This window comes from Manacus candei, unplaced genomic scaffold (genome assembly GCF_025592945.1).
Source record: "Manacus candei isolate 608988 ecotype Guabito, Panama unplaced genomic scaffold, ASM2559294v1 h1tg000057l, whole genome shotgun sequence".
Classification (NCBI taxonomy): domain Eukaryota; kingdom Metazoa; phylum Chordata; class Aves; order Passeriformes; family Pipridae; genus Manacus; species Manacus candei.
The window spans coordinates 1,905,786-1,926,644 of NW_026138105.1; the positions used below are offsets into that span (position 1 = coordinate 1,905,786).

Sequence of the window (20,859 nt, forward strand, 5' to 3'; positions counted from 1 at the left end):
GCAGGGGGTCACGAGCTCGACTCTGACTTTGGTGCTGGGCTGATGTAAATTAAATGAGACTTGTTCTCAGCGTGGTCTCTGGTGCCCCGGGGCTCCTGTCATCTGTACAGACAAGCCCTGATGTGCTCTGATTTCAAGTGGAGGTGTTTCACCCAGGGTTTTGACAAGATAGATTCCTTCTGAGAGGTCTCCTCCTGGTGCAGGAGATGATGCCCAGTAGGACAGCTGCATTTCCAAAGAAATTAACTGACAATGGGGTTTTATAGCAAAGGCACCTGCCTGGTTGCCTTTTGAATGGGGCAGGAATGGAGTAGGTTCTGGGGAGGAAACTGTCTGGGCAGAGGCAGGCAGGTAGGTATGAAGGTGGTGAGGACTCTGACTGGACATGAAACCAGGAGTGAGTGTGGGGCAGACATGGTGCTCCCCTGGGGGGGCCAGAGCAGCCACAGATGGGGTCCACAGAATGGCAAACAGGGAGCTCTCTCTCCCCCAGGGGACCCTTGGGCTGCACAGTGGGGGTGAAATGGGCTGCAAAGGGCTCAGCCATGCACCTGCTTGGGGCTACAGCAAGGCCCTGGGGTGTGACAGTGCTGTGTCACCCCCAGTTTTTCTGCCTTCACAAACAGTCCCCTTTCCCCCCAGCAGTGCCCAGTGCACCCCAGCACACCTGGTGCACTCCAGCAGTGACTGGTCCATGCAAACAAACTCAGTGCACCCCAGCACGCCCAGTGCACACCCCCAAAGCAGCCCCTTGGCTCCTTCAGCCACGCTCCACCAGACACATTTCCCACCACACCACCAGGCTGGGTCTCCCTGTGACTTAAAATTGTGTCTGCCTCAGGCTTCCTCCAAATATTTCAGTTTATAATTGCAGATCTGTGTCTGTGTGTGCACACTGAGTGGGAGGGTGGGGGAGGAGCTCTTCACATCTATTAATCATTAATTCCTGATACATAGTGGTCCATGGAGGGGAAAAAAGGCAGCCATCACTGGGAGCAGGAAAAGTATAAGGCCATTCCCCAGGACACAGAGTAGAAGGAACAAGTGTAAAGAAGTGTACCAAGGAGGCACAAGCCTATTCCTCTGCCAAACCTCCAGCTGCTCTGCAGATGTCCAGATTTTTCATCTATGCTCTTGGCTTTCCATGCCAGCTGCTGCCAACTGAAGCTCTTAATGTGTTTCCTCAGGGGCAGATCCTGTAAGCCTTGTGACCTTTAGCATTTGACTTTGCATTCTGTCAGTCAGACACGGCCTGGAGACAGGAGGACATTCTTCCAAGTGGCAATGTTTTCAGAGTCAGTCTGAGCACTCATGTCCCAGGGGCTAGGACGTCCTTCAAGTACAGCAGAGCATTTATGTTGTTTTCCCAGCATTTCTAGATCTCCATTCCAGTTTGTTTGGTCTTGTTCATCTTCCTCCACCCTCCAGACTTGCAGAGTATCACCACCACTTGTACTTGTGTCTCCTGGTCCTTTAGTGCAGGTCTCCTCTGGGCATCTGTTGCTCTGTTTGAATCAGTCTGCTCTAGGTGTGTTACCCTGCTTGTTCTGTAATTTGTAATGATTCATATTAAAAGTCATTATGTAAATAACAGAAAGAGGGGAGGCACCACCCCAGAACAAGGTAACTGAGCACAGCAAGCAGCATCTTACAGATCCATCATGCAGACAACCCCCCAGGCTCTGCTTCAGGGGCACATTCCAGTGCCAAGCTCTATCAGCTTTTGATAACTTGAAGACTTTTTAATTTTTTAAATTCCTGATGCTACCAAGAGAAAAAAAAAAATATCTAACAGCTACTGCAGTGTGACCTTCGGGCTCTTGGTTGCTTTTACACTGCAAACAGCTGTTTACACAGGAAAATGCAGGCTGCTCTCCTGTGGTCTCATTGCTGGAGTGCTGGTGCTGGGACATGCCTGCCTCCCTCCTCACATACCACATACCAGGGCACAGCAGAAACTCCCATGGCAGGAATGGGGCCCAGTGAGTCCCACAGAGCGAGGGGTCAGTGGGGGCAGAGGGTGGAGTGGGGGCAGCTCTGCTGCACCCGGGAGGAGGAGTTGGGGCTGCTGAGTCAGGAGCCTCCTGCTACCATGTGAGAGGCTCACTGTGCTCCAGTGCCTCTCAGACAAAGATCAGGTGAAGCAGCAGCTCTGCTCCCTTCGGCATCAGCTGGAAATGGCATCACAGCTGGAGCAGAAGGAGGTAAGGTCTGATCCTTCATGGCACAGCAGCTGCTTGTGTAATGTCTCCCCATTGGTACTGTGGGGTTTCTGGTGAGCTCTGGGGGAGCAGAGGGTCCCTGGCAGTCCTGCAAGGCCACACTCTTGGTTGGCAGTGGTTTTGTTGGAGTGGGACCTTGCTGCTATTTCTCTCCTTCTGCCAGGACCCTGGGAAAAGGCAGGCAGGACACAACATGCACCAGCTGCAAGGGAACAAGCAGCATGGCACAGAGAGGTCAGGGACCCTCCTCAAGAAAAGTGATGGGTAAGTTGGGATCAACATTACCCTTTCAATTGTACTTTGGTGACCTGGGGCCAGATTAGGGCCACTGAAACCAGCCTCCTTTCCCTGGCCACAAGGCAGAGGAACAGGACAAGCACTCATGAAGATGTGTTTGACACTGTCCCAGCCTCCAACAGCTTTCAACACAAAGCTCCAAGCAGCCTGTGTCCATCTTTTAGCTCTGAGGACATTCCTCTCCCCTGAAGCTGAGCAATGTCCTCCCAAACCCTGCAAGTGCTGGGGGTGAGGACCCCTGCACACACTGTGAGGAGCCAGAACCAGCTGGCTTTCCCTCCAGCAGGGATCCCTCTGCCTTCATCCAACACCCCGAGGTCTTGTGCTGACGGAGGCAGGAAGGGTCGGTGCCTCTCCCCCTCTCCCAGGCGCTCTTTGCTTTCCAGAACCTTCTCCATTGCCTCTGCTCCAGCATGAGGAGACCTGACCCCTCTGCCCTTCCTGGTGGGAGATGCTCAGGGGTGCCATGGGGATTTACATACACTCCTGGTGATGTTTTATGCTCTCTTCTCCCTTCCCATCCTCCCTAGCCCTGACCTTTGCCTTTCAGACCCCTCTGCCCTCACAGTTCAGTGCTGGGCTCGGATCCCTGACGGTGAGAATTAGGGGAAGGAGCAGAAATGTGGGGTGACAGACACAGCATGGGTGTTGGAGAGGGCACTGTGGGCCAGAGGGCTGAGAGCCAGCAGGGTCTTCCAGGAGCAGCACCCTGAGTGCCTGGAAAGCACTCCACTGTCTTTGAAAAGAGCATCATCTCCCACCAGAATGCTTGTTGGGAATCACAGAGAGATTTGCATACCTGGAAAGGACTGTGAAGTACCCTAGAAAAACGTGAAACTGTACAGAAAATAATGAACTCGGGAGTCTCCTTCACCACAGGCTGAAGTATCTCCTCACCCTGTGGATGTATCTCTCCCACCTCTCCCCTGTGTGACAGTGGCAGGCACAGGAAAGCAGCCTATGGTCAGTTTGGAGCTGAAGGGCTTGGATGTTTGCTCTGCTAGCAGGTCCTGCTGCCCTGACTGCTGCTCTGCTCCTGTATCACCACCCCAGCAGTGTGGGGGGCTGCCCGTCTGTACAAACCTGCCTTGTGCCACAGGACAGATCCTGCTCAGCTCAGAGCAGACCGAGAGCAACAGACCCAGTTTGTGGAAGCTCAGCTGTGTCTGCTGAGAGCTGTGGGCCTGTGCTGGGCCTCGCATGGCTCTTGCCTGTGCCAGTGCTGCACTGCATTGCACAGCTGCTCCTCCACGTGCCTGTCCTTCAGTTCACCCTCCACTCACTTCCAGGTTGAGAAAAGTCTGGCAGAAGAGGAAATGCACCATCAGCAATGGCTACCTGACCATCTTTCACAGCATGGTAGGAACTGCTTCTTCCACTCTGCTCCTACTGGGAGCTGCTCCCTGCCCCTCAGGGTCTGCAGAGCCTGTTGCTGCTGGGCACTCCAGTGGCTTCCTGGGGCTTGTCAGGCCCCTTGTGCCTGCTACTTACCCTGCTGGACTGCCCTGGCACAGGAGCCTTTCTCTTGAGACTGAAGTCCCTGCAACCCAGAGTGTTAGACAAACACAGGAGGTCCTTGTCTGCCTTCATGCCTGGAGGGGATGAGCTTGGGGACCTGGCTTCAAGCGTGGGGTGGCTGTTGGGAAAGAAACGGTCTGTGTCACTATTTCTTGCATTGCTTCTGAGAGCTGAACCCAAGACAAAGTGCTGGGTATGTGTCTCCAGAGCCAGGTGGAGCTTCTCCCCACAGCACTGAAGTGTTTCCTCATTCTGCTTGCAGCTCAGCCGCCCCCCAGCCAGGCTGAATTTACTGACCTGCCAAGTGAAGCCAAACATGGGTGACAAGAAATGCTTTGATGTGGTTTCCTGTGAGTGCTGGTACCTGCCTATGGATCCTTTGGGAAGGGCCTGAAGCTGGGGCAGTGCTTGGCACTCAGCCGGTGTGTTAGGGATGAGGGGAAGCTCTGCATCTCTGGGCCAGCTTGGGGGATTACCCTGGGGAAATTGTGCCAGGAGGCAGCTCTGCTCAGGAGCAGTGATGCACACGTGGGGGGTGGATAGAAAACACTGCTGTGGGGCAGTGCAGGGTGCCTGGAGACCACACAAGTGTAGTTCCTGGGCTGCAGTTAAAGTAACTCCAGTATCCCTCCTTCCTGGTATAGGAGCAGGTCCCTTTGCTTGAGGTGCACTGGGCAGGGGCTGTCAGCCCAGCTGCCTGGGCTGGAGGTTGCTCTCAGGTCTACTGAGCCCAGCTCAGGGGTGCTGTTCCTTGCCCTGAAGGCTCTGCAGGCAGGGTGGGCCGGCAGGGTGTCAGGGGAGGCTCTGTGTGTTTCAGACAACCGCACGTTCCGCTTCCAGGCCGAGGACGAGCAGGACTGTGCCATGTGAGTACTGCAGTGCCAGAAACACTGCCCTGGCTCCGAGGACAAGCTGGGCTGTTGGCTAGCTGAGCAGCACGGGGAACCCCTTGGCTGATGCCCTTTGCATCCTGACTATGCCCAGTCTCTCCAGGGGAACTGCTGGTCACAGAGAGGACACAGAGCTGGGAGGATGCTCCTGGCAACCAGTCTGCTGGTGGAGTCCTGGGCAAGACCTTTGTGTGTGGTGGCTGCTGCACAGACTGGGGCAGACTGGAGCAGACTGGGATCTCCCCTGTGACAGTGGGACAAGCCCTGCTGCCCTTCTTACCCTGCAGTCTGAGCAGGGCCCATGGGACCCTGTTCCTAATCTGCTCCCTGCCCTTGCAGCTGGATGTCCATCCTCAGCAACAGCAAGGAGGGGGCACTGAACGTGGCCTTCAGCAAGGCCCAGGGTGGAGGGGAGAGCAGCCGGGAGGAGCTGACCGGGGCCATCCTCCAGGAGCTCAGAGGAATGCCTGGGAACAGGGAGTGCTGCGACTGCTCTGCCCCAGGTGACAGCCTGCCCTTGGTCCTGAGGCTCCCTCTGCCCCTGTGCTTCCTCCCCCTGGACAGGCACTGCTCTGCCCTGCCCCAATGGCATCCAGCTCCTGAAGACCTGCAGGCATCTGGGGTCTTGCTTCTCCCCTCTGTCCTGTTGGGGAACTGTGCCATGGGGTGGGCCAGCAGGGAGGAGAGGCAAGAGATGCATACAAGCCCTGTGGTCTTGTCCCTGCAGATCCCTCTTGGCTCTCCATTAACTTGGGCATCCTGATCTGCAGTGGGTGCTCTGGGATTCACAGAGACATGGGTGTGCACCTCTCCCACATCCAGTCGCTGTCTCTGGACAAGCTGGCAACCTCTGAATTGCTGGTAGGATGCTGCCAGAGTGCTCTGTCCTCAAGCCTCTCTTGCTTCTGCTGGGGCCTCTTTAAGTGAATTCCATGGGGTTTTTTTACCTGTTGAACTGATCCATACCAACCTGTAATTCCCAGAGTTTAGTGGTTATTGTGTCAGGAATTGTCATCTTCAAGGAGGAGAGGAGGGTAATTTTGCTGTTGATGGGTCACTCATCCCTCTCAGTCCCCTCTGCTCATCTGTGTCCCCCAGTGCAGGGGAGCTGTGGGGCAGGGCCAAGCTGGAACTGGGGGAGGGCAGAGCATGGGGCAGACAGGGGCTTGGAGACTTGGCATGGGGCTGCTTTAGGGCTACAATGCTCTCAATGCTCATGGGTCTGGTCAGGCTGTGCTGGGAGCTGCTGCTGGGGAGCAGGGCAAGAGAAAGGGCTTTTTGCAGGGGTAGTTGCTTGCCCAGCTCTGAGCCCAGGGGTCGACTCTGGGGTTGGTTGTGCTGCTGGAGTTGGGAGTTCTCAGCAGCAGGAGGCAGAGCAGAGCCTCCAGCCATTGGGCACACCCATCCTGGTACCCCTTGGCATCCCCTTGTTACCTGGCCAGGATCTCAACCTGGAGCTTCCTCTCCATTGCTGTCGTGTGTCCCCTGTCACCTCTTCTTTGTCTGTTTTGCAGCTGGCGAGGAATATCGGCAACTCTGGCTTCAACAATGTTATGGAAGCAAATCTCCACAACCCTTCCTTGAAGCCCACTGTTCACAGTGACATGTGAGTCGCTCTGCAAGAGCTGTTTTTCTGTGGGAGGTTAGGTACCACTGAACACACAGTTCAGTGTGCTCCCTGTAGTGACCAGGACCATGGCACTGCTCAGCCTCCTCCCAAGACAGTCACTTCTCTTCAGGAGCAGTTTCATCAAGCTTAGCTGGAAAAGTTTGATAAATGAGAGAAGCAGAGTGAGGAAAAGCCAGCAGGATAACTCAAGGATTGGCCTTGAGGTCAGGACAAAGGTTGAGGAGCCAGTGTTGGAAAGGAGAAGGCAAGAAGGGAAAATTTAAAACCGAAGTGGAGCTGCAGAGCAGGGTGGCTCTGGCTGCACATCAGCAGGGTGGGAGGGCTCAGGGGGATGGGTGACAGGGATGTGCATGTGCAGAGCAGATCACTGTGTACAGTGGCTGTGGCCCAAGGTTGGTGGGATCAGCACTCACAGCAAGCAAGTAGCTGAGGATGTGGGAATTCCCATCCCTCATCCCGGTGTGCCCCCAGGCTCTGCAGAGCACAGGGCAGAGCTGGTGGCATGGCTGGTACCAGTATGAGCTGGGGGCTTCTCCAGGGTGCTGTGCCATGAACCTGAGGTGCAGCAGCGCTCCTGAGGGAAGCACAGAGCTGGGAAACATTGTCAGGGCTGAAGGGACTTTCAAGAGGCTGGAGGACAGGCAGGCAGAGCAGGCATAATTAGGTTCCATTACAAGCCTGTAAGTCCTGACTATGGTACCATTTGGACAGTGTGGACCTGCTCTGCAGGGAATGGGTGAGTGAGGAATGGCACTTAGCAGGGAGAGAGCGTCAGAGAGCTGGGAGAACAGGAAAATACAACTGGAACAGTGTGGTCAAGATCTAAGTTGCCAGATCCGCTCTTCTACTTGTGTGCTGGGAAAATTGAAACTGCATGAAATTAGTAATTTGGTTCTCCCTCAATGACCTTTTCTGTTTGGAGCACTCCTTTGCCCCCTAAGACACCTGCAGCCACTCTAGATCCTCTGGCTGGCAACTGCTTCTGCTGTTCTTGGCTTCTCCCCTGCTCCAGGGGGTCCTAGTCTGGAAGCTGTTCCTGACCCGTGGATACTCCTGGCCAGTTCACACCATATGGCATTTCCCAATCCTTGAGATTTCTGCTCTTTCCCTTCACTCTCACCGTCAGGGATCTGAGCCCAGCACTGAACTGTGAGGGCAGAGGGGTCTGAAAGGCAAAAGTCAGGGCTGGGAGGATGGGAAGGGAGAAGAGAGCATAAAACATCACCAGGAGTGTATGTAAATCCCCATGGCACCCCTGAGCATCTCCCACCAGGAAGGGCAGAGGGGTCAGGTCTCCTCATGCTGGAGCAGAGGCAATGGAGAAGGTTCTGGAAAGCAAAGAGTGCCTGGGAGAGGGGGAAAGGCACCGACCCTTCCTGTCTCTGCCTTGATAAAGGAGACAATCACAAGACTTCAGGGTGTTGGATGAAGGCAGAGAGATCCCTGCTGGAGGGAAAGACAGGGGCCTGGTTCTGGCTTCCCTCGGTGCCTGCAGGAATCCTCACCTCCAGGCCATGGCACTTTAACTGCCTGAAAGTCAAGGTCTTGTTTAATTATGCAAAATAAATTTTAAAACTGCAGAGAGGAAGCTTTAAGAAAACCACAGTGCTCTGTGAGAGTTATTCAGAATGCTGATGCAGAGGAGTTTGGGGAATGTGACAGAGGGAGAGGAGGTGCTAAATTGCCTGGCAGGGCTGAGGGAGAGAGAGGGAAGGTGGCTGGGGTGGAGGGAGAGGAGGGAGGGGGGCCTGACATGCTCGCTGGGTTGCTCTGTGGCCCCTAACTCTCATTTGGCTGGTCTCTGCAAGGGCCTTTCGGAAGGACTTCATTATTTCCAAATATGTCAAGAAGAAATATGCCAAGAGGAGCCCTCCTGTTCAGCACTCTGCCCTCCCAGGAGCCGTGAAGGACAAGGACATATTTGCTTTGCTCCAAGCATATGCACAGAACGTGGACTTGAGCGAGCCCGTGCTGGCCCCTCTGCAGGTATGGCCACCCACCCCACAGGCCCTATGGCAAACAGCTTTGCTCTCCCCTGTCCACAAGGGTCCCTGTGCCTGAGAGAGAACAGTTTTCTGATGAAAATGGTGCTTTGTATGAGCTGGAAGCAACAGGCAGACTCAAGCAGGGTGAGGAATGTCACAGTAGAAGAAGGATTTTCTGGCTGTAACCCCACAACCCTCCTCATGCTGTGTGTGGAGGGGACAGGAGTCAAAACCACAAGCCCAAGGCTTTTCCAAGGCCAGTTTGTAACTGAGATTTACCTGTAAACTTCTGAGTGGATTTTCTTGGGACATCCAAGTCTTACTCTAGGCTGAAAAATCAGGGCAGCAATTTTTCCTGCAAAACCTCAGTGTGAGTCATTGCTGTAAGTGGAAGAAGAGAGTGTTGTTAGGGATTCAGGGAATCCCTGGAGCTGCAGGCATGCTGCTGGTGGGTGTCCTCAAAGCAAAGGAGCAAAATGCTGCAGTGAGCAAGAAGCACTGGGATATGCTGGGACAAACTGGTGAGTGAGAAGCAGTTCTGCAGGGAGCAGCTGTTGCACACCCCAGGGCTCTGCTGAGATCCTGGGCTTGGCAGAGTTCAGCTAGTGGCCTGGGGCCAAAAGTTACCTTTGGTTGCTGTGGTTTCTAAATGTGAAAAGGGGATGACTGATTCTTCTTCATAAAGGCATAAGCTCACCATTTTAACTAGGTTCTCACCAACCTTGCTGGCCTCTGAAGAGACAGTTAAACTTACTCATCTCTCAGATTTTAAGTGTGTCAGGACAGCCCCAAAGGACAGGGCTCCTGCTTGCAGTGGCACTGCAGGCACACACTGTCTCATCCTTGCTCTATTCTTCCTGGTTATAGGAACCTGGGGAGACCATTCTCCACCTGGCAGTGCTTTTGTCTGATCAAACTTCTTTGCATATTGTTGATTTTCTTGTCCGGAACAGGTAAGTTCATCCCACCCAGTCAGCTTGTCATGGCTGACTTTAATGACCCCTAATGAAAGGTGCAAGACTGATGATCTTCTCCAAAATGCTCCCAAAAGAAGAGAGAAATCAGCAGGGAAAACCTGCCAGCAAACGAGTTTTAGGTTGGGCTTGGGGTAACTAGCCCTAGATCAGAGGGGTTCCCTTGTCCCCCGTGGGCTGAGGTGTGACAATGGTGGTGACTCACCTCCAGGTGAGGTGGGAAGCAGGACACGTGTGCTCTCACCAGGCAGTGTTTGCTGGGGCTAGGGCTGGTGGCTCTTCCTAGAGATGCTGACATTGTCCCCCTGTGCTGCAGTGGGATCCTGGTGCAGCAGACGGCGGAGGGGAACACGGCCCTGCACTACTGCTGCTCCCACAACAAACCCCAGTGTGCCACGCTGCTGCTGAGGGCCAGAGCCGACATCACCATCAGTGAGTGGCCGTGGGACCCTGGGCCCTGTGCACATGTGAAATGTCTGCCCAGCTCTTCTCTGGAAACACCTTCTTGGTCTGCCAGAGCGCCAGAGCTCGGCTGGGGGGAGGCAGGTTGATGGCAGTGTGGGTGGGGAGCTCAGCCCGCAGGGTGACAGCATCAGCTCCAGGCTCTGCCCGTGTCCTGCAAGGTGCTCTGCTCTGACACTGCTCTGGGCTGGCTCTCCAGGATCAGCAGCACTCACAAACTGGTTTGGGGTGCACGTGGCCCCCCGTGAGTGGGGTGTTCCCATCTCACAGGCTCCTGCTCTCAACAGCCTGGGACAGAAGCAGTGGCTTTGCTCTCCAGCTGTGAGCAGGGGATGCTCTTCTCTGCTCCCCAGGGAGTAAACAGTTTGCTCTGGGGTACTTCTGACCCAGGGAGCTTGTGTCTCTGCCCCACTTCACTGTCCCCCTTGCTGGTGGGACTGCACTGGAGTGGGCTCGCCAAGCTGGCAGAGTCCAGCTAGGTAAACACTGCCTGAGCTGCTCTGCCACACACAGCACATGCACAGCAGAAGCCAAAACAGGCACTGAACTCTTTTCCAAACCCAACACCTCAATGCTGGAGCACAGGCAGGAGAATTGTCAAAGCACTGGTTCTGAGACGGTGTGTGCTGGTGCTCTGGTGCCCAGATCACAGGTCCAACCATTTATATTGCCCATAAATCTCCTCTTCACATCACAGAAGTGAGCTTAAAAACTAGGATCCTGGGTGAAATGGGAGGGCACAAGTGTTCCCACTGCTAGGTATCAGCTGAGCTGGCAGGTGCACTCAGCTTTGCCTATTGGGGTGATCCTGTGATGATCCCATTTCCCATTCCAGGCAGCACAGGAGCAGCCCCTTGGAGGACAAAGAGACCAGTAGGGGCTGGGTGTGTGTCCCCCCAGCTGCACAGGGCTTTGGCAGCCAAATTTATCACTGCCTTGGCCATGCTGGGAACAGTTGGGCCTGACCTGCCTTTGCTGACTAACACTGGCACCTCAAGAACCTTGAGTCCACAGTGCAGGCCCCAGCACTGCTCTGGGGATGCTTTGCAATCCCTTTGGGTACAGACCTCTTGCTGTTCGTTCTCCCACCTTCCCCCTTCCCCAGAACCCTCCCAGCCTGCATGACCCCAGCCAGTCTCATGCTGCTGCTCTGCAAGGAGGGGTTTTGCATGACAGCACCACCATCACAGGTCACACCCTCAGACCTCCAAGCAGTGGAAGGAGTTGTATTTTAAAGTGAAACCGAAGTAAAATGGTTGTGGCTTGTTGGCTCTTGCACTCACACCCTTCTTGCAGGCACAGGGACCTGGGTGTCCATTAGGCATCAGGACACATACACCAGGTCTGCCCAAAGCTCCTCTGGTTTTGTAGCCTTGAGGCTTTGGCAGTGAGACTCTTCTGTCCCTCTGTCCTCTCTGTCCTGTCTCATCTCTGCGAGTCATCGATTTACTCCTACTCCTTTCTCTCCTTATTTGTGTGTCTCAGCTCCTATGCTCTTCATCTTCCCCCCACCATCCTTCAATGGTCTGAGCCTCTGTTCTGCTCCTGGGTATAGGCTGTCCCTTCTTTTAGGCTTATTTTGCCAGTTGCCCCAAACACAGCACAGCTCTTCATTTCACTGAGCACAGCATGGGCTCGTGAGCCTCAAGGTGCTGCTTCCCCCACAGCTAACAGAGCAGGAGAGACAGCCCTGGATGTTGCCAGGAGGATGAGACACTCCCTGTGTGAAAAGCTGGTAAGGCACGACATGTCTCACCTGTTTCAGGACACGTCCCAGCAGCAGAGAGCAGTGAGGGACCCACACCCACGTGGACCTGTCCACAGGGCCCCCTGTGCCCCTCAGCATCTCCAGTGCCAGTGTGGGATGCAGAGGAGGGAGGGCGGGTGCTGGTCCTACTGGCACAGGGTCCCTCAGGGCAGTTTAGGACAGGCCAGGCAGGGGTTGCATCATGCAGGGGGACTTGGGGCTGTGCTGGGGCTGTGCATCTCCCAGCAAGTGCAGGCTTGGCTTTTCCACGTCCTGATTTGTGCATTTGGAGACCTTGGCAATGGCCCATTGCTGCTGGGGAGAACTGCCTGCAGCTGCAGATGTTGCCCTGCAGGGTGGGTGGTTGGATATGGGGCCTGTGGAGCTGGTGGGGTAGGACAGGTCTGGTGGGTCCTCAGGGAGCTGCTCTGTGCCCCAGCTGCTGCAGGCCCAGAGCAGTCAATTCAACCCCCACATCCATGTGGAATACGAGCGGTGGCTGGGACAAGATGACATGTTTGAGAGTGATGAAGACCTGGATGAGAAGGTGAGGTGCTGAGAGGGGCTGGGCTGGGCCCGTGTGTGCTGCTGTGGCCTCGCTGCCGGCACTGACCTGGGTGCTGCTCTCCCTCCCACCTGTACACCCCCCATCCAACCTGCAAACCCCCTTTCCCTTTCAGATGGGTCCTGAGAAGAGGGGATCTGCCCATCCCCAGAGCTGCTACCACCCCCCTGCTGCTGTCCCCAGGCCAGAGGCAGCAGAGGCAGTGCCCCAGGGTGGGTGGCCGGACCCCTGCCCCTCGCCAGCCCACCACCTACACGTGGATGTACCACCGGCCCCCTCCCATCCACCTCCACTCCCGCCCCAGCAGGCACAGCCAGGTGAGAGCCTGTGGTGGGGTCCTGTGGGGGCTGGCAGGGTGAGCTGCTGCTGCTGCAGCCTGGCCCCATCAGCAGAGTGGGGTCTGGGAGGGAGCTGGGCCCCAACAGGGTGGGAGGCCTTGTCTGGTGCCATGGGTTGCCCAGGACTTACAGGGTCCAAGGCTGGCTGGTCTGACCTAGCACTGATCCCTGCTTTGAAGAACAGCACAACTGTCCCCAGTTCCTCCCCTTTCCAGCTCCCAGACTGATGGGGTACTTGCTGCCCACACTGTACCATTGTGGAGGACCATGTTGCACCATGTTGCCTCACAGTGGTGGTTGCTGTTGTCCACCTGTGATGAAAGACGTGAGCAGATGAACCAGCCTGGTTGTGTTTTAGGTGCCCTGAAAGCCATGGACCCCCTCTGCACGTCTGGCCCCAGCAAAGTAGAAGAGCCTGGTCCACACCGATCTCTCCAGGAGCCAGATCCATGTTCTGGCCATGCTTGGAATGTCCCACTTCCTCAGAGGAGCAGTTTGGTAGGTGGTCAGGGTCAGCTCAGCTCCCACGTCTGCCAGTATTTATCCCCTTTGGTTTTGACCTGAGCTGCTGCTGGCCCTAGCAACTTCTCCTTCCAGCATTTCTGTGATTCCCTGGCATTGACATCTCCCTGCTAAGTACTGGGAACGCCACCCCTGCTGTGTTCGTGATTTCAGATTGTCAGGTCAGGGAGTGCAGTTTTAGACATGGACAAGAGCGCAGTGTCCACACTGGCCCTGCCCCTCTGGGCTGCAGGGGACACCATTGTCCCTGATGATACTGCAGAGGCAGAGCCCTTTAATTAGGGACACCTTGCTTGGGTTGCTTGGTCTTAGGGTTGTGGTGACACAAGTCAGCACCACTGACTCCTCACACAGACCTGTCCTGAGAGAATGGGGACCCCATTCCCTGCACAGGCACATGCCACAGTTCTGGGGCAGAGGAGCAGCTGCCTCTGGAAGGATGTTCCAGCAGAAGGAGCCCCTGTCCCACCCAAACTCCCAGCAGATGATCTGCTACCTCTGCACTCCTCTCTGCACAGGAAATCTCCCAGTCTCTCATCCTTGCTCTTCACACCTTTGCCAGGGCCTTTAGGATCGGGACAGTGGCACCATTTTAGTTGTGTCTGACGATGCTCTCTCCCTGCAGAACCGACGGCTGCTCCACAGGGTTCGTGCTCTCTATGACTGTGACGCTGACAGGGAGGATGAGCTGACTTTCCACACAGGAGAGGTCATTGTGGTGTCTGAAAAGGAGGACAGCAACTGGTGGGTGAGTGAACCTGTGCATGTAGCTGGCACTTGGATGCACATGATCCCCTCTCCAGACATTTCCCACCTCTGTCCCATGACCGTTGCACACATTGTCATCTCCTGCTGTGCATCTGTCTCTCCATCTTTTCCCTGGTAATCAAAGGAAGCTGTTATGGGCCCAGTTCCTCATGCCCCTGAATGCCCCTGTGTTGTGCTCACTGCTTCTTTTCCTTCCTGTCTCCCCACAGAAAGGGTGGATTGAAGGGCAGCCCCACAGGGAAGGAGCCTTCCCTGCGTCATTTGTTCACGTTCTCAGCGAGTAGGAGCTGCTTCAAGAAAGAAGATCTGATCAACTGCTTAAAATGCAATTCTCCAAGCTACCATCTGCACTCACTTCTGCTGCCCCAGCACTCATCCTCCAGCCCACCCCTCCTCTGGGCTGTCTCGGAGAACCTCTCAGCCAGCCCAAAGACAAGAACACGGCAGCCCACGGGCTCCACAGTGGTGCTCCTGCCTCAGCCACGGCCCCATGCACAGACCAGCCCTGGTGTGCTCTGCTGCCCCATGCCTGGACCCTGTCCATGCTGCTGTCCTGTGGTCTCCCTGCTCTGCTCCCTGGAGCTCCCTGCTCTGCCAGTGCTGATGGAAGTGACGGCTGTGGGGGGCAGTGCTGTGCCTTGCCGGGCTCGAGAGCTGCAGTGGGCTGGACCTTGGGAATGCAAACAAGTGCTGTGAAGGAGGCATCACAGAGCCAGTGCTGCCCCGAATTCCTCCCACCCCTGTTTCACTCTGTGTGTGATCCAGAAAATGTGCTCTGTGGCAGCTCAGGGCACTGCCCCTCCAGTGCCTGGCTCCCCAGAAGTGGTGCAGAGGCCCTTTGAGCCTGTCACCAGTAAATACTGACTTTTTGTATTTTGCAGGGCTGCTCTAGTTTGAATTTCTAGATCCTTTATCTTTGCACCAAACCTCAGGCACCAAACCTTGCAAAGCAGAGTGTTGACCTCCCCTTGGATAAAATTACTCACAGTTCAGCTGGCACTGCTTTTCCACTGGCTGTGTTTTTCTAGTTGCTAAGGCGCATTTCACAGTCCTTCTCTGTCCTCTCTGAGCCAAAATCCCATCCAGGTGAGCAAAAGAAACCTGGTGAGGTGCTGGATGCACGAGTCTGTTGAGAGCTCCGTGTTGCTCATGTCAGTGAGCCATCCCAGCAGGACACACAGGGGCAGGAGGGCAGTTCCACTCAAAGCAGGTTCTCCCACCTTCAGAGGAACTTTTTGATCATTAATTTCCTGATTTGGCCCTGGGAACATGGCCAGGGCGTCCATCCCCAGCGGGACCAGCAGCTGCCACGGTGCAGGGCTGTGTGGAGGGGCCGTGCCAGGATGCCAGTGGCAGGTAGTGCTGGAGAAGGGACAGCAGCCCTGACCTCACTGTGCCACTCGCTGTTCTCCCCCACGTCATGGTGCAACACTTCCTCTTCCCGTGGCTATTGTTGCTCTTGCAACAATCCCTGCAGAGGCCCCCGAGCCCGGAAGCATCACCTGCTCAGCGGCGCTTCCCCCAAGGAGGTGAGGGGTCCTGGGGACTGGCTGGGAACCAAGAGGTCACAACACCAGGAGAGGCTCTTTCCCTGTTTTGGGACTGTGGAGCTCCTGGCAGTGTTTCTTGGGGCTGAGTGGGAACAGACAGGTTTGTGGGCGCTGAGTGCAGCCCAGTGCAGGGGCCACATGGCTGAGGTGTGGTGGCTCATGGCCAGTGTCTCTGGGCTGGGGAACCCCAAGGCCAGGGCACCTCTGGACACAGGGACAGTGGGGTCATTTGAGCTGCCATGGTGGTGTGGGTGCCGGTGGAGGGGTCCCATCCGTGGAGCAGGGGCTGCACAGGGGCAAGGGCGGAGAGATGAGGCCACTCAACTCTGCCTGTCCAGACCCTGCCTGCCCCAGCCACAGGTGACTGCAACAAACTGCATGAAATATTCCCTGGGCTGGGTCCCCTGGCTCTAGTCTTGTTGAAGCTGCTGGTGCTGGTTATGCAGCCCCCTGCCCACTCCCACCCCTCCAGGAGCTGTGGCTTGAAAATCCCTGAGGCTCCACAAGTGCCTGAACCAGCCCAGGGACTGCTGGCACCTGGCCTGACCAGTACATCAGATGGATGCTCTTTGCCTCCACCATGGCAAATGCTCGTGGCTGTTTGCAGGAGGGCAAAAGAGTAAGTCAAAAGGACCTGTGACTGCCAGTGGGGAGGGTGCCAGGGCTGTTGGGGTTCCCCTGAGCCTGAGGGGAGAACAGCCGGCATTTCACAGCAGCTTTCTGCTTGAGAGAACCCACATCTGGGTTTCCGGAGTGCTGGTGATGACTTGTTTGTGCTTTCCCTTTCAATATGAGGAGACAGTTTAGTGTCTTTTGGGAAGGACAAAGGGAGCACAACCTGCTGCAACCACCTGGGATGGTGCAAATTCCCCCATCCTGCTCCATCTCTGCTGGTTGCCTGGATCTCACAGGGCAGCAGTTTTGCTGTCTAGGGCATGTCCTTGGGGTCAGATTTGAGTGCAGCAGCTTGGGCACCACAGTGAGCAGGGACATCTGTGCTGCAGGAGCTGCAGAAAATGGTTCATGTGGAGAAGTGCTGACATGTGGCCCCACCCAGGCAACTGGAGGAGGCACAGGGTGCTCCTGTGAGGACAGGAGGAGTTTTCTTTCCTTCAATTTTCCCAGTACACAGGGGACACCTTCATAAACCTGCTGTATTCTGTTCTCACCCTGGGATGAAGCTTGTGCCTGTAGCTCTGCTCTTCACTCCTGCCACAGCCCAAGGAGCAGAGTCCTAAGTCATTGAGCACTTCATGAACTCCCTGAGGACAAGAAATCCCTTTCCCCTCTGACTTTACATTTACATGAGTGCTTTACGTAGAGACCAGAAATGTTCTTCCTGGTAATGCTTCGGTGCCCTTTGAGCTGCAGCACCCCAGGGCTGCTCAGGTGGGAGCTGCACTGTGCCTGTGCGTGCTCAGCTGGGGCAGAGCCCCTGGGGCTCCTCTTCTGGTGGGGAGGTGTATGGTGGGGAGGGGCCCCACTGCCAGCACCCGACACACGTGGGGGGGGTGGGCACCGCTCCGACGGCAAGGGGGGTTTGGCTTGTGGCCAGGGTGATGATGCTTTGGAGCTTGTTCGCAGGTCAGCTTGCAGACCCTAAAAATGTTGCAGGCAGAGAGCAGCCCCTCATACAGCACATGCTGCCAGCCAGCCCTGCCCGGCCCTAGGTTGGTGGCAGTGGCAGCAGCAGAGCACAGCAAAAATGCCTTTGAACAGTTTGAAAAGGAAACAAAAACCAGGCTATTTCAGGTCCCCCAGGGTGGGTGAGCAGCCAAGGGGTGTCCCAAGAGGGTTGGGCAGGGAGGGTGGGCGAGAAGGGCTCCTGTGGTGCCCCTGCCAATGGTCTCTGTGACATCTCACTGCAGGTGGCACGCAGGATGCTGAACCAGAGGCGCACAAAGGTGGTGCTGGCCCTGTGCCTGCTGCTGGCCCTGTGGCAATGTTTCCGAGCCCTCATGGATGACTTTGGCCCTGTCCCTTGGGCCCCCTCCCTCCTGCACACCCCTGGTGTCCCTTGCCCTGCCAGAGCCAACAGCTCCACGTGGTTCAACGAGCGCTACGAGGCGGCCGCAGGGCCCCTGCTGACGGGGGCAGCCCAGGAGCTCTCTGCAGACGTGGTTCAGTGGTGGCTGGTGAGTGGACAGTGGGCAGGAGCGTGTGGCTCTTCCCAGGTTCCCTGAATGTGTTTTGCAGCGGGGCAGGACCAAGAACAGATGTGATTGGGATGAAGCGTGTGCAGAGATCCCAGCTCAGCATTTCCTCCCCCTTACTCCCCACTGTCCCCTGTGCTGTCCTGTACCCTTTTCCTAATATCCCATCTGTTTTTTCCATGCTTTCCCAGGGCTCTGCTAGGAGGAGAGGGGCTCTGTCTCTCTCTGGGTTACTGGTGGGGGGCTAATGCTGCATGTCACTGTGCTTGTTCCCTTAGACCCTGCAGGGTCCCATGAATGGTGTCCAGCTCCAGGCCATAATTCGGCAACTCTTCAGCGTCCTCCAAGCCCCGATGGGTGACGTGTTGGACCCCCCTCGCTGCAGGACTTGTGCGGTGGTGGGGAACTCAGGGCGGCTGAAGGGGTCCAGCCATGGGCTGCTAATTGATGCTCATGATTGGGTGCTGAGGTGGGTGACCCGAAGAGACTTGGTCTCTCCCTGTCTTCCCAGGACCCCGGCATGCCCCAGCCATGCTGTTGAAAACACAAACCCTGTGATGGGGGTGACTGCCAACCCTGCTCCCTTGAGCCCTCTATTCTGGGGCACACACTGGTTCTGTGTCACCCACACCCACTCTTTGCTGCTGGCCAGGGTGACCTGCTGTCCATGCCTGGTGGGACCAGGAACCTGGGACCAGCACGGCATGCACCTTCATTTTGGGACATACCATCCTGCTGTCCTTTAGGATGAACAGAGCAAAGGTTGCTGGCTTTGAGCTGGATGTTGGCACAAGAACAACCCATCACTTCATGTACCCAGAGAGTGCAGTGAACCTTGGGCCTGGCGTCCACCTCGTCCTTGTCCCCTTCAAGCCCCTGGACCTGCAGTGGGTGACCAGTGCCTTCTCCACTGGAGAGGTCACACGGTGTGTCAGCTTTGGGGGATGGCATCTCTTGTGCTGGAGACCCTCTGGATGGGACAGTGTGGTCTGGGAGTCCTGGTGCCTCACTGGAGCCCTGGCACCACAGTCCTGGTGGGACGAAGCGTGCTGGATGCATGTCTTAGCATCCCTCTGCACTGCAGTTTGGGGTAGTGGACACTGAGCTGTCCCCACAGGGCTCAGACAGCCTGCAGTCCCATACCCCTGTAAGAGGGAGGGGGCTGTCCCCACTGTGGGGCCATGGGGTTGATGTGTCCCTTCCTAGAGCCAGGCCAGGCAATGCTGCTGGGTCAGCTGAAGGGGCTGGGGGTGCCACGGGGCTGGGTGCTGGTGGCACAGATACCCCTGGGAACAAAGGGGCAGCCCCAGCAGTGGCAGTGCCACATGCTCATCACTTGCTTTGCTTTTGCAGCACGTATGTGAGAGTCAAACAGTTCATCAAAGCTGACAGAAACAAGGTAAGGGCTCCGTGGGCTCCAGCTCCCTGGGGCAGGCAGGGCTCTGCTGGGCAGAGCTAATGGTGCTCTGCTTGGGGCTGCTGGGCTGTCCCACTCCAGCATGAGAACAGCTGATGGCTCCTCCACTCCCCACTCAGGTGCTGATCCTGAGCCCAGCATTCCTCAAGTACATCCATGACAAGTGGACGCAGCACCACGGGCGCTACCCCTCCACCGGCTTCACGGCCCTGCTGTTTGCCCTGCACACCTGCCAGCAGGTGAGCACAGCCCGGGGCCCGGGGCCGTGCCTGCATCACCCCTGCCCTGCCCGGCCGCGGGCTCCCGGCCTGCCCCAGCGCCCACACAGCCACGGCTCTTCCTGCCATGTGCACAGGTCTCCGTGTTTGGCTTCGGAGCAGACAGTGAAGGGAACTGGCACCACTACTGGGAGGAAAACCACGGGGCCGGAGCCTTTCGCAGGACGAGGGTCCACGATGCCGACGTCGAATTCAGCATTATTGAGAGACTGGCAGATGAAGGCAGGATTTTATTCTACAAATGAGGCATTTCCAAGAAACTGAAGCCAGGCTGTTGGGACAGGAACAGGCAGCCCCTGTATTGCCAGCAGCTGCAACACTTGCTGCTCCACTCCACCCAACCTGGGCTCACAGACCCTGCAATCCCCAGGGTCTTGGTGCTACTTGTGCTGGTCCCACCAGCTGGGCACTGTGGGTGCCATTCTCCTGTGGCACCAGGGATGTTGTGTTTAGCTGGACACAGAGTGGGCACGGCTCTGCCCGTGCTGGCTGGGAGGGAGGCAGGGGAGCTGGTGGTGCTGGAGGTGGGCACGGAGCCCAGGAGCTGCTGTGCCGGTGCCAGGGGCTGCGATGCCGGTGGGTGCCGGGGGTGGACAGCAGCCACTCCAGCGTGGCTGTCTGCATGACAGAGCTGACACTTCACCCACACACGGCTCCTGGGGGAGGTCTGTAGTTGTTCTTTAGACAGGGTGAGGGGGGCATCTCCCCTTCCTGTCTTTTTATAATTAAGGAAATAATTTTTACATTGTATCAAAGAAGAAGGGAAAAAATCAAACATGCTCACAGAGACAATGGAATCAAACACAGTTGAAGTGATCTTACGTTGAATAAACTTTGAAAACACATGTGAATCTGTTATCTGCTTTACTTTTATCTGTTATCTTAACATTTTATCTGTTATTTGCTTTACTTTTTGACCCCTTTCAACTTTGAAAAGGGCACAGTTTCAGCCCCACCCATGGAACAAGACTGCAGACTCTGGGGAGTGTCCCAAAGGAGGTTTCTCTCCTCTGGAGCAGGGTTAGCAGGATGTCTTTTATCACTTTCAATACAAACATCCTTGATCCAGCTTTACCACGGCTATTAGTCACTCGGGCTTTCAGTCTACCAAAACTCTTGTACTCATATCCTTCCAACTGACAGCAGAAGCCTGTATTATTTACCTATCAGTGTCATTGATTTTCTGCCTCTCCAGGTAGGATCTCCATTTCTGCATCTTCAATTTCTCTTCTCAACTCTTCCCAGTTTCCCTTTCTGAGTCTGAGTCTTGCACCTTCCCTTGATTTTCTCTAGGTGCTCAGCAGTGCCCTGGGCAATGCTCTCCAATGCTTTTCTAAAGTTTACAAGCAATTGGCTTTCTTATCAAGGACAAGCCAGTAGCTGATAACTGCTTCACTGGGGGTTAAACTCCTGCTGCATTATTTCCATTCATCTTCCTCCCTCCTGACTATTCTTACAAATTTAGTTACAAAGCTGAGTGCTCTGGTAAGCCACTGAAGCTGTTCAGTTCACTTTTTGTTCCCAATCAAACATATAGACACTG

At 55.8% G+C, this 20,859-nt stretch overlaps 2 protein-coding genes across 2 annotated transcripts; both read left to right on the forward strand.

Moving 5' to 3' along the window:
* The first annotated feature begins 385 nt into the window (after positions 1–385).
* Positions 386–15,048, forward strand: LOC127478157 (arf-GAP with SH3 domain, ANK repeat and PH domain-containing protein 2-like). Its single transcript, XM_051803418.1, has 18 exons — positions 386–397; positions 2,118–2,204; positions 2,386–2,486; positions 3,809–3,878; positions 4,300–4,387; positions 4,855–4,903; positions 5,267–5,430; positions 5,655–5,788; positions 6,442–6,533; positions 8,366–8,543; positions 9,410–9,495; positions 9,833–9,948; positions 11,646–11,713; positions 12,165–12,272; positions 12,406–12,607; positions 12,987–13,126; positions 13,776–13,898; positions 14,128–15,048. Exons 1-18 carry the CDS (start codon positions 386–388, stop codon positions 14,200–14,202), a joined length of 1,893 nt encoding a protein of 630 aa, XP_051659378.1. The 3' UTR covers positions 14,203–15,048.
* LOC127478128 (CMP-N-acetylneuraminate-beta-galactosamide-alpha-2,3-sialyltransferase 2-like) lies at positions 15,044–19,664 on the forward strand. Its single transcript, XM_051803376.1, has 7 exons — positions 15,044–15,447; positions 17,337–17,603; positions 17,900–18,090; positions 18,368–18,547; positions 18,975–19,020; positions 19,158–19,277; positions 19,394–19,664. Exons 1-7 carry the CDS (start codon positions 15,262–15,264, stop codon positions 19,559–19,561), a joined length of 1,158 nt encoding a protein of 385 aa, XP_051659336.1. The 5' UTR covers positions 15,044–15,261; the 3' UTR covers positions 19,562–19,664.
* Positions 19,665–20,859: the final 1,195 nt, after the last annotated feature.

Coding starts and splice junctions, on each gene's coding strand:
- LOC127478157 (XM_051803418.1), top strand. Junction 4,904..5,266: donor GACGAGCAGGACTGTGCCAT/GTGAGTACTGCA, acceptor CTGCCCTTGCAG/CTGGATGTCCATCCTCAGCA. Junction 12,273..12,405: donor ATGAAGACCTGGATGAGAAG/GTGAGGTGCTGA, acceptor TTTCCCTTTCAG/ATGGGTCCTGAGAAGAGGGG.
- LOC127478128 (XM_051803376.1), top strand. CDS start 15,262: ATGCCAGTGGCAGGTAGTGCTGGAGAAGGGACAGCAGCCCTGACCTCA. Junction 17,604..17,899: donor ACGTGGTTCAGTGGTGGCTG/GTGAGTGGACAG, acceptor TTGTTCCCTTAG/ACCCTGCAGGGTCCCATGAA. Junction 19,021..19,157: donor TCAAAGCTGACAGAAACAAG/GTAAGGGCTCCG, acceptor CTCCCCACTCAG/GTGCTGATCCTGAGCCCAGC.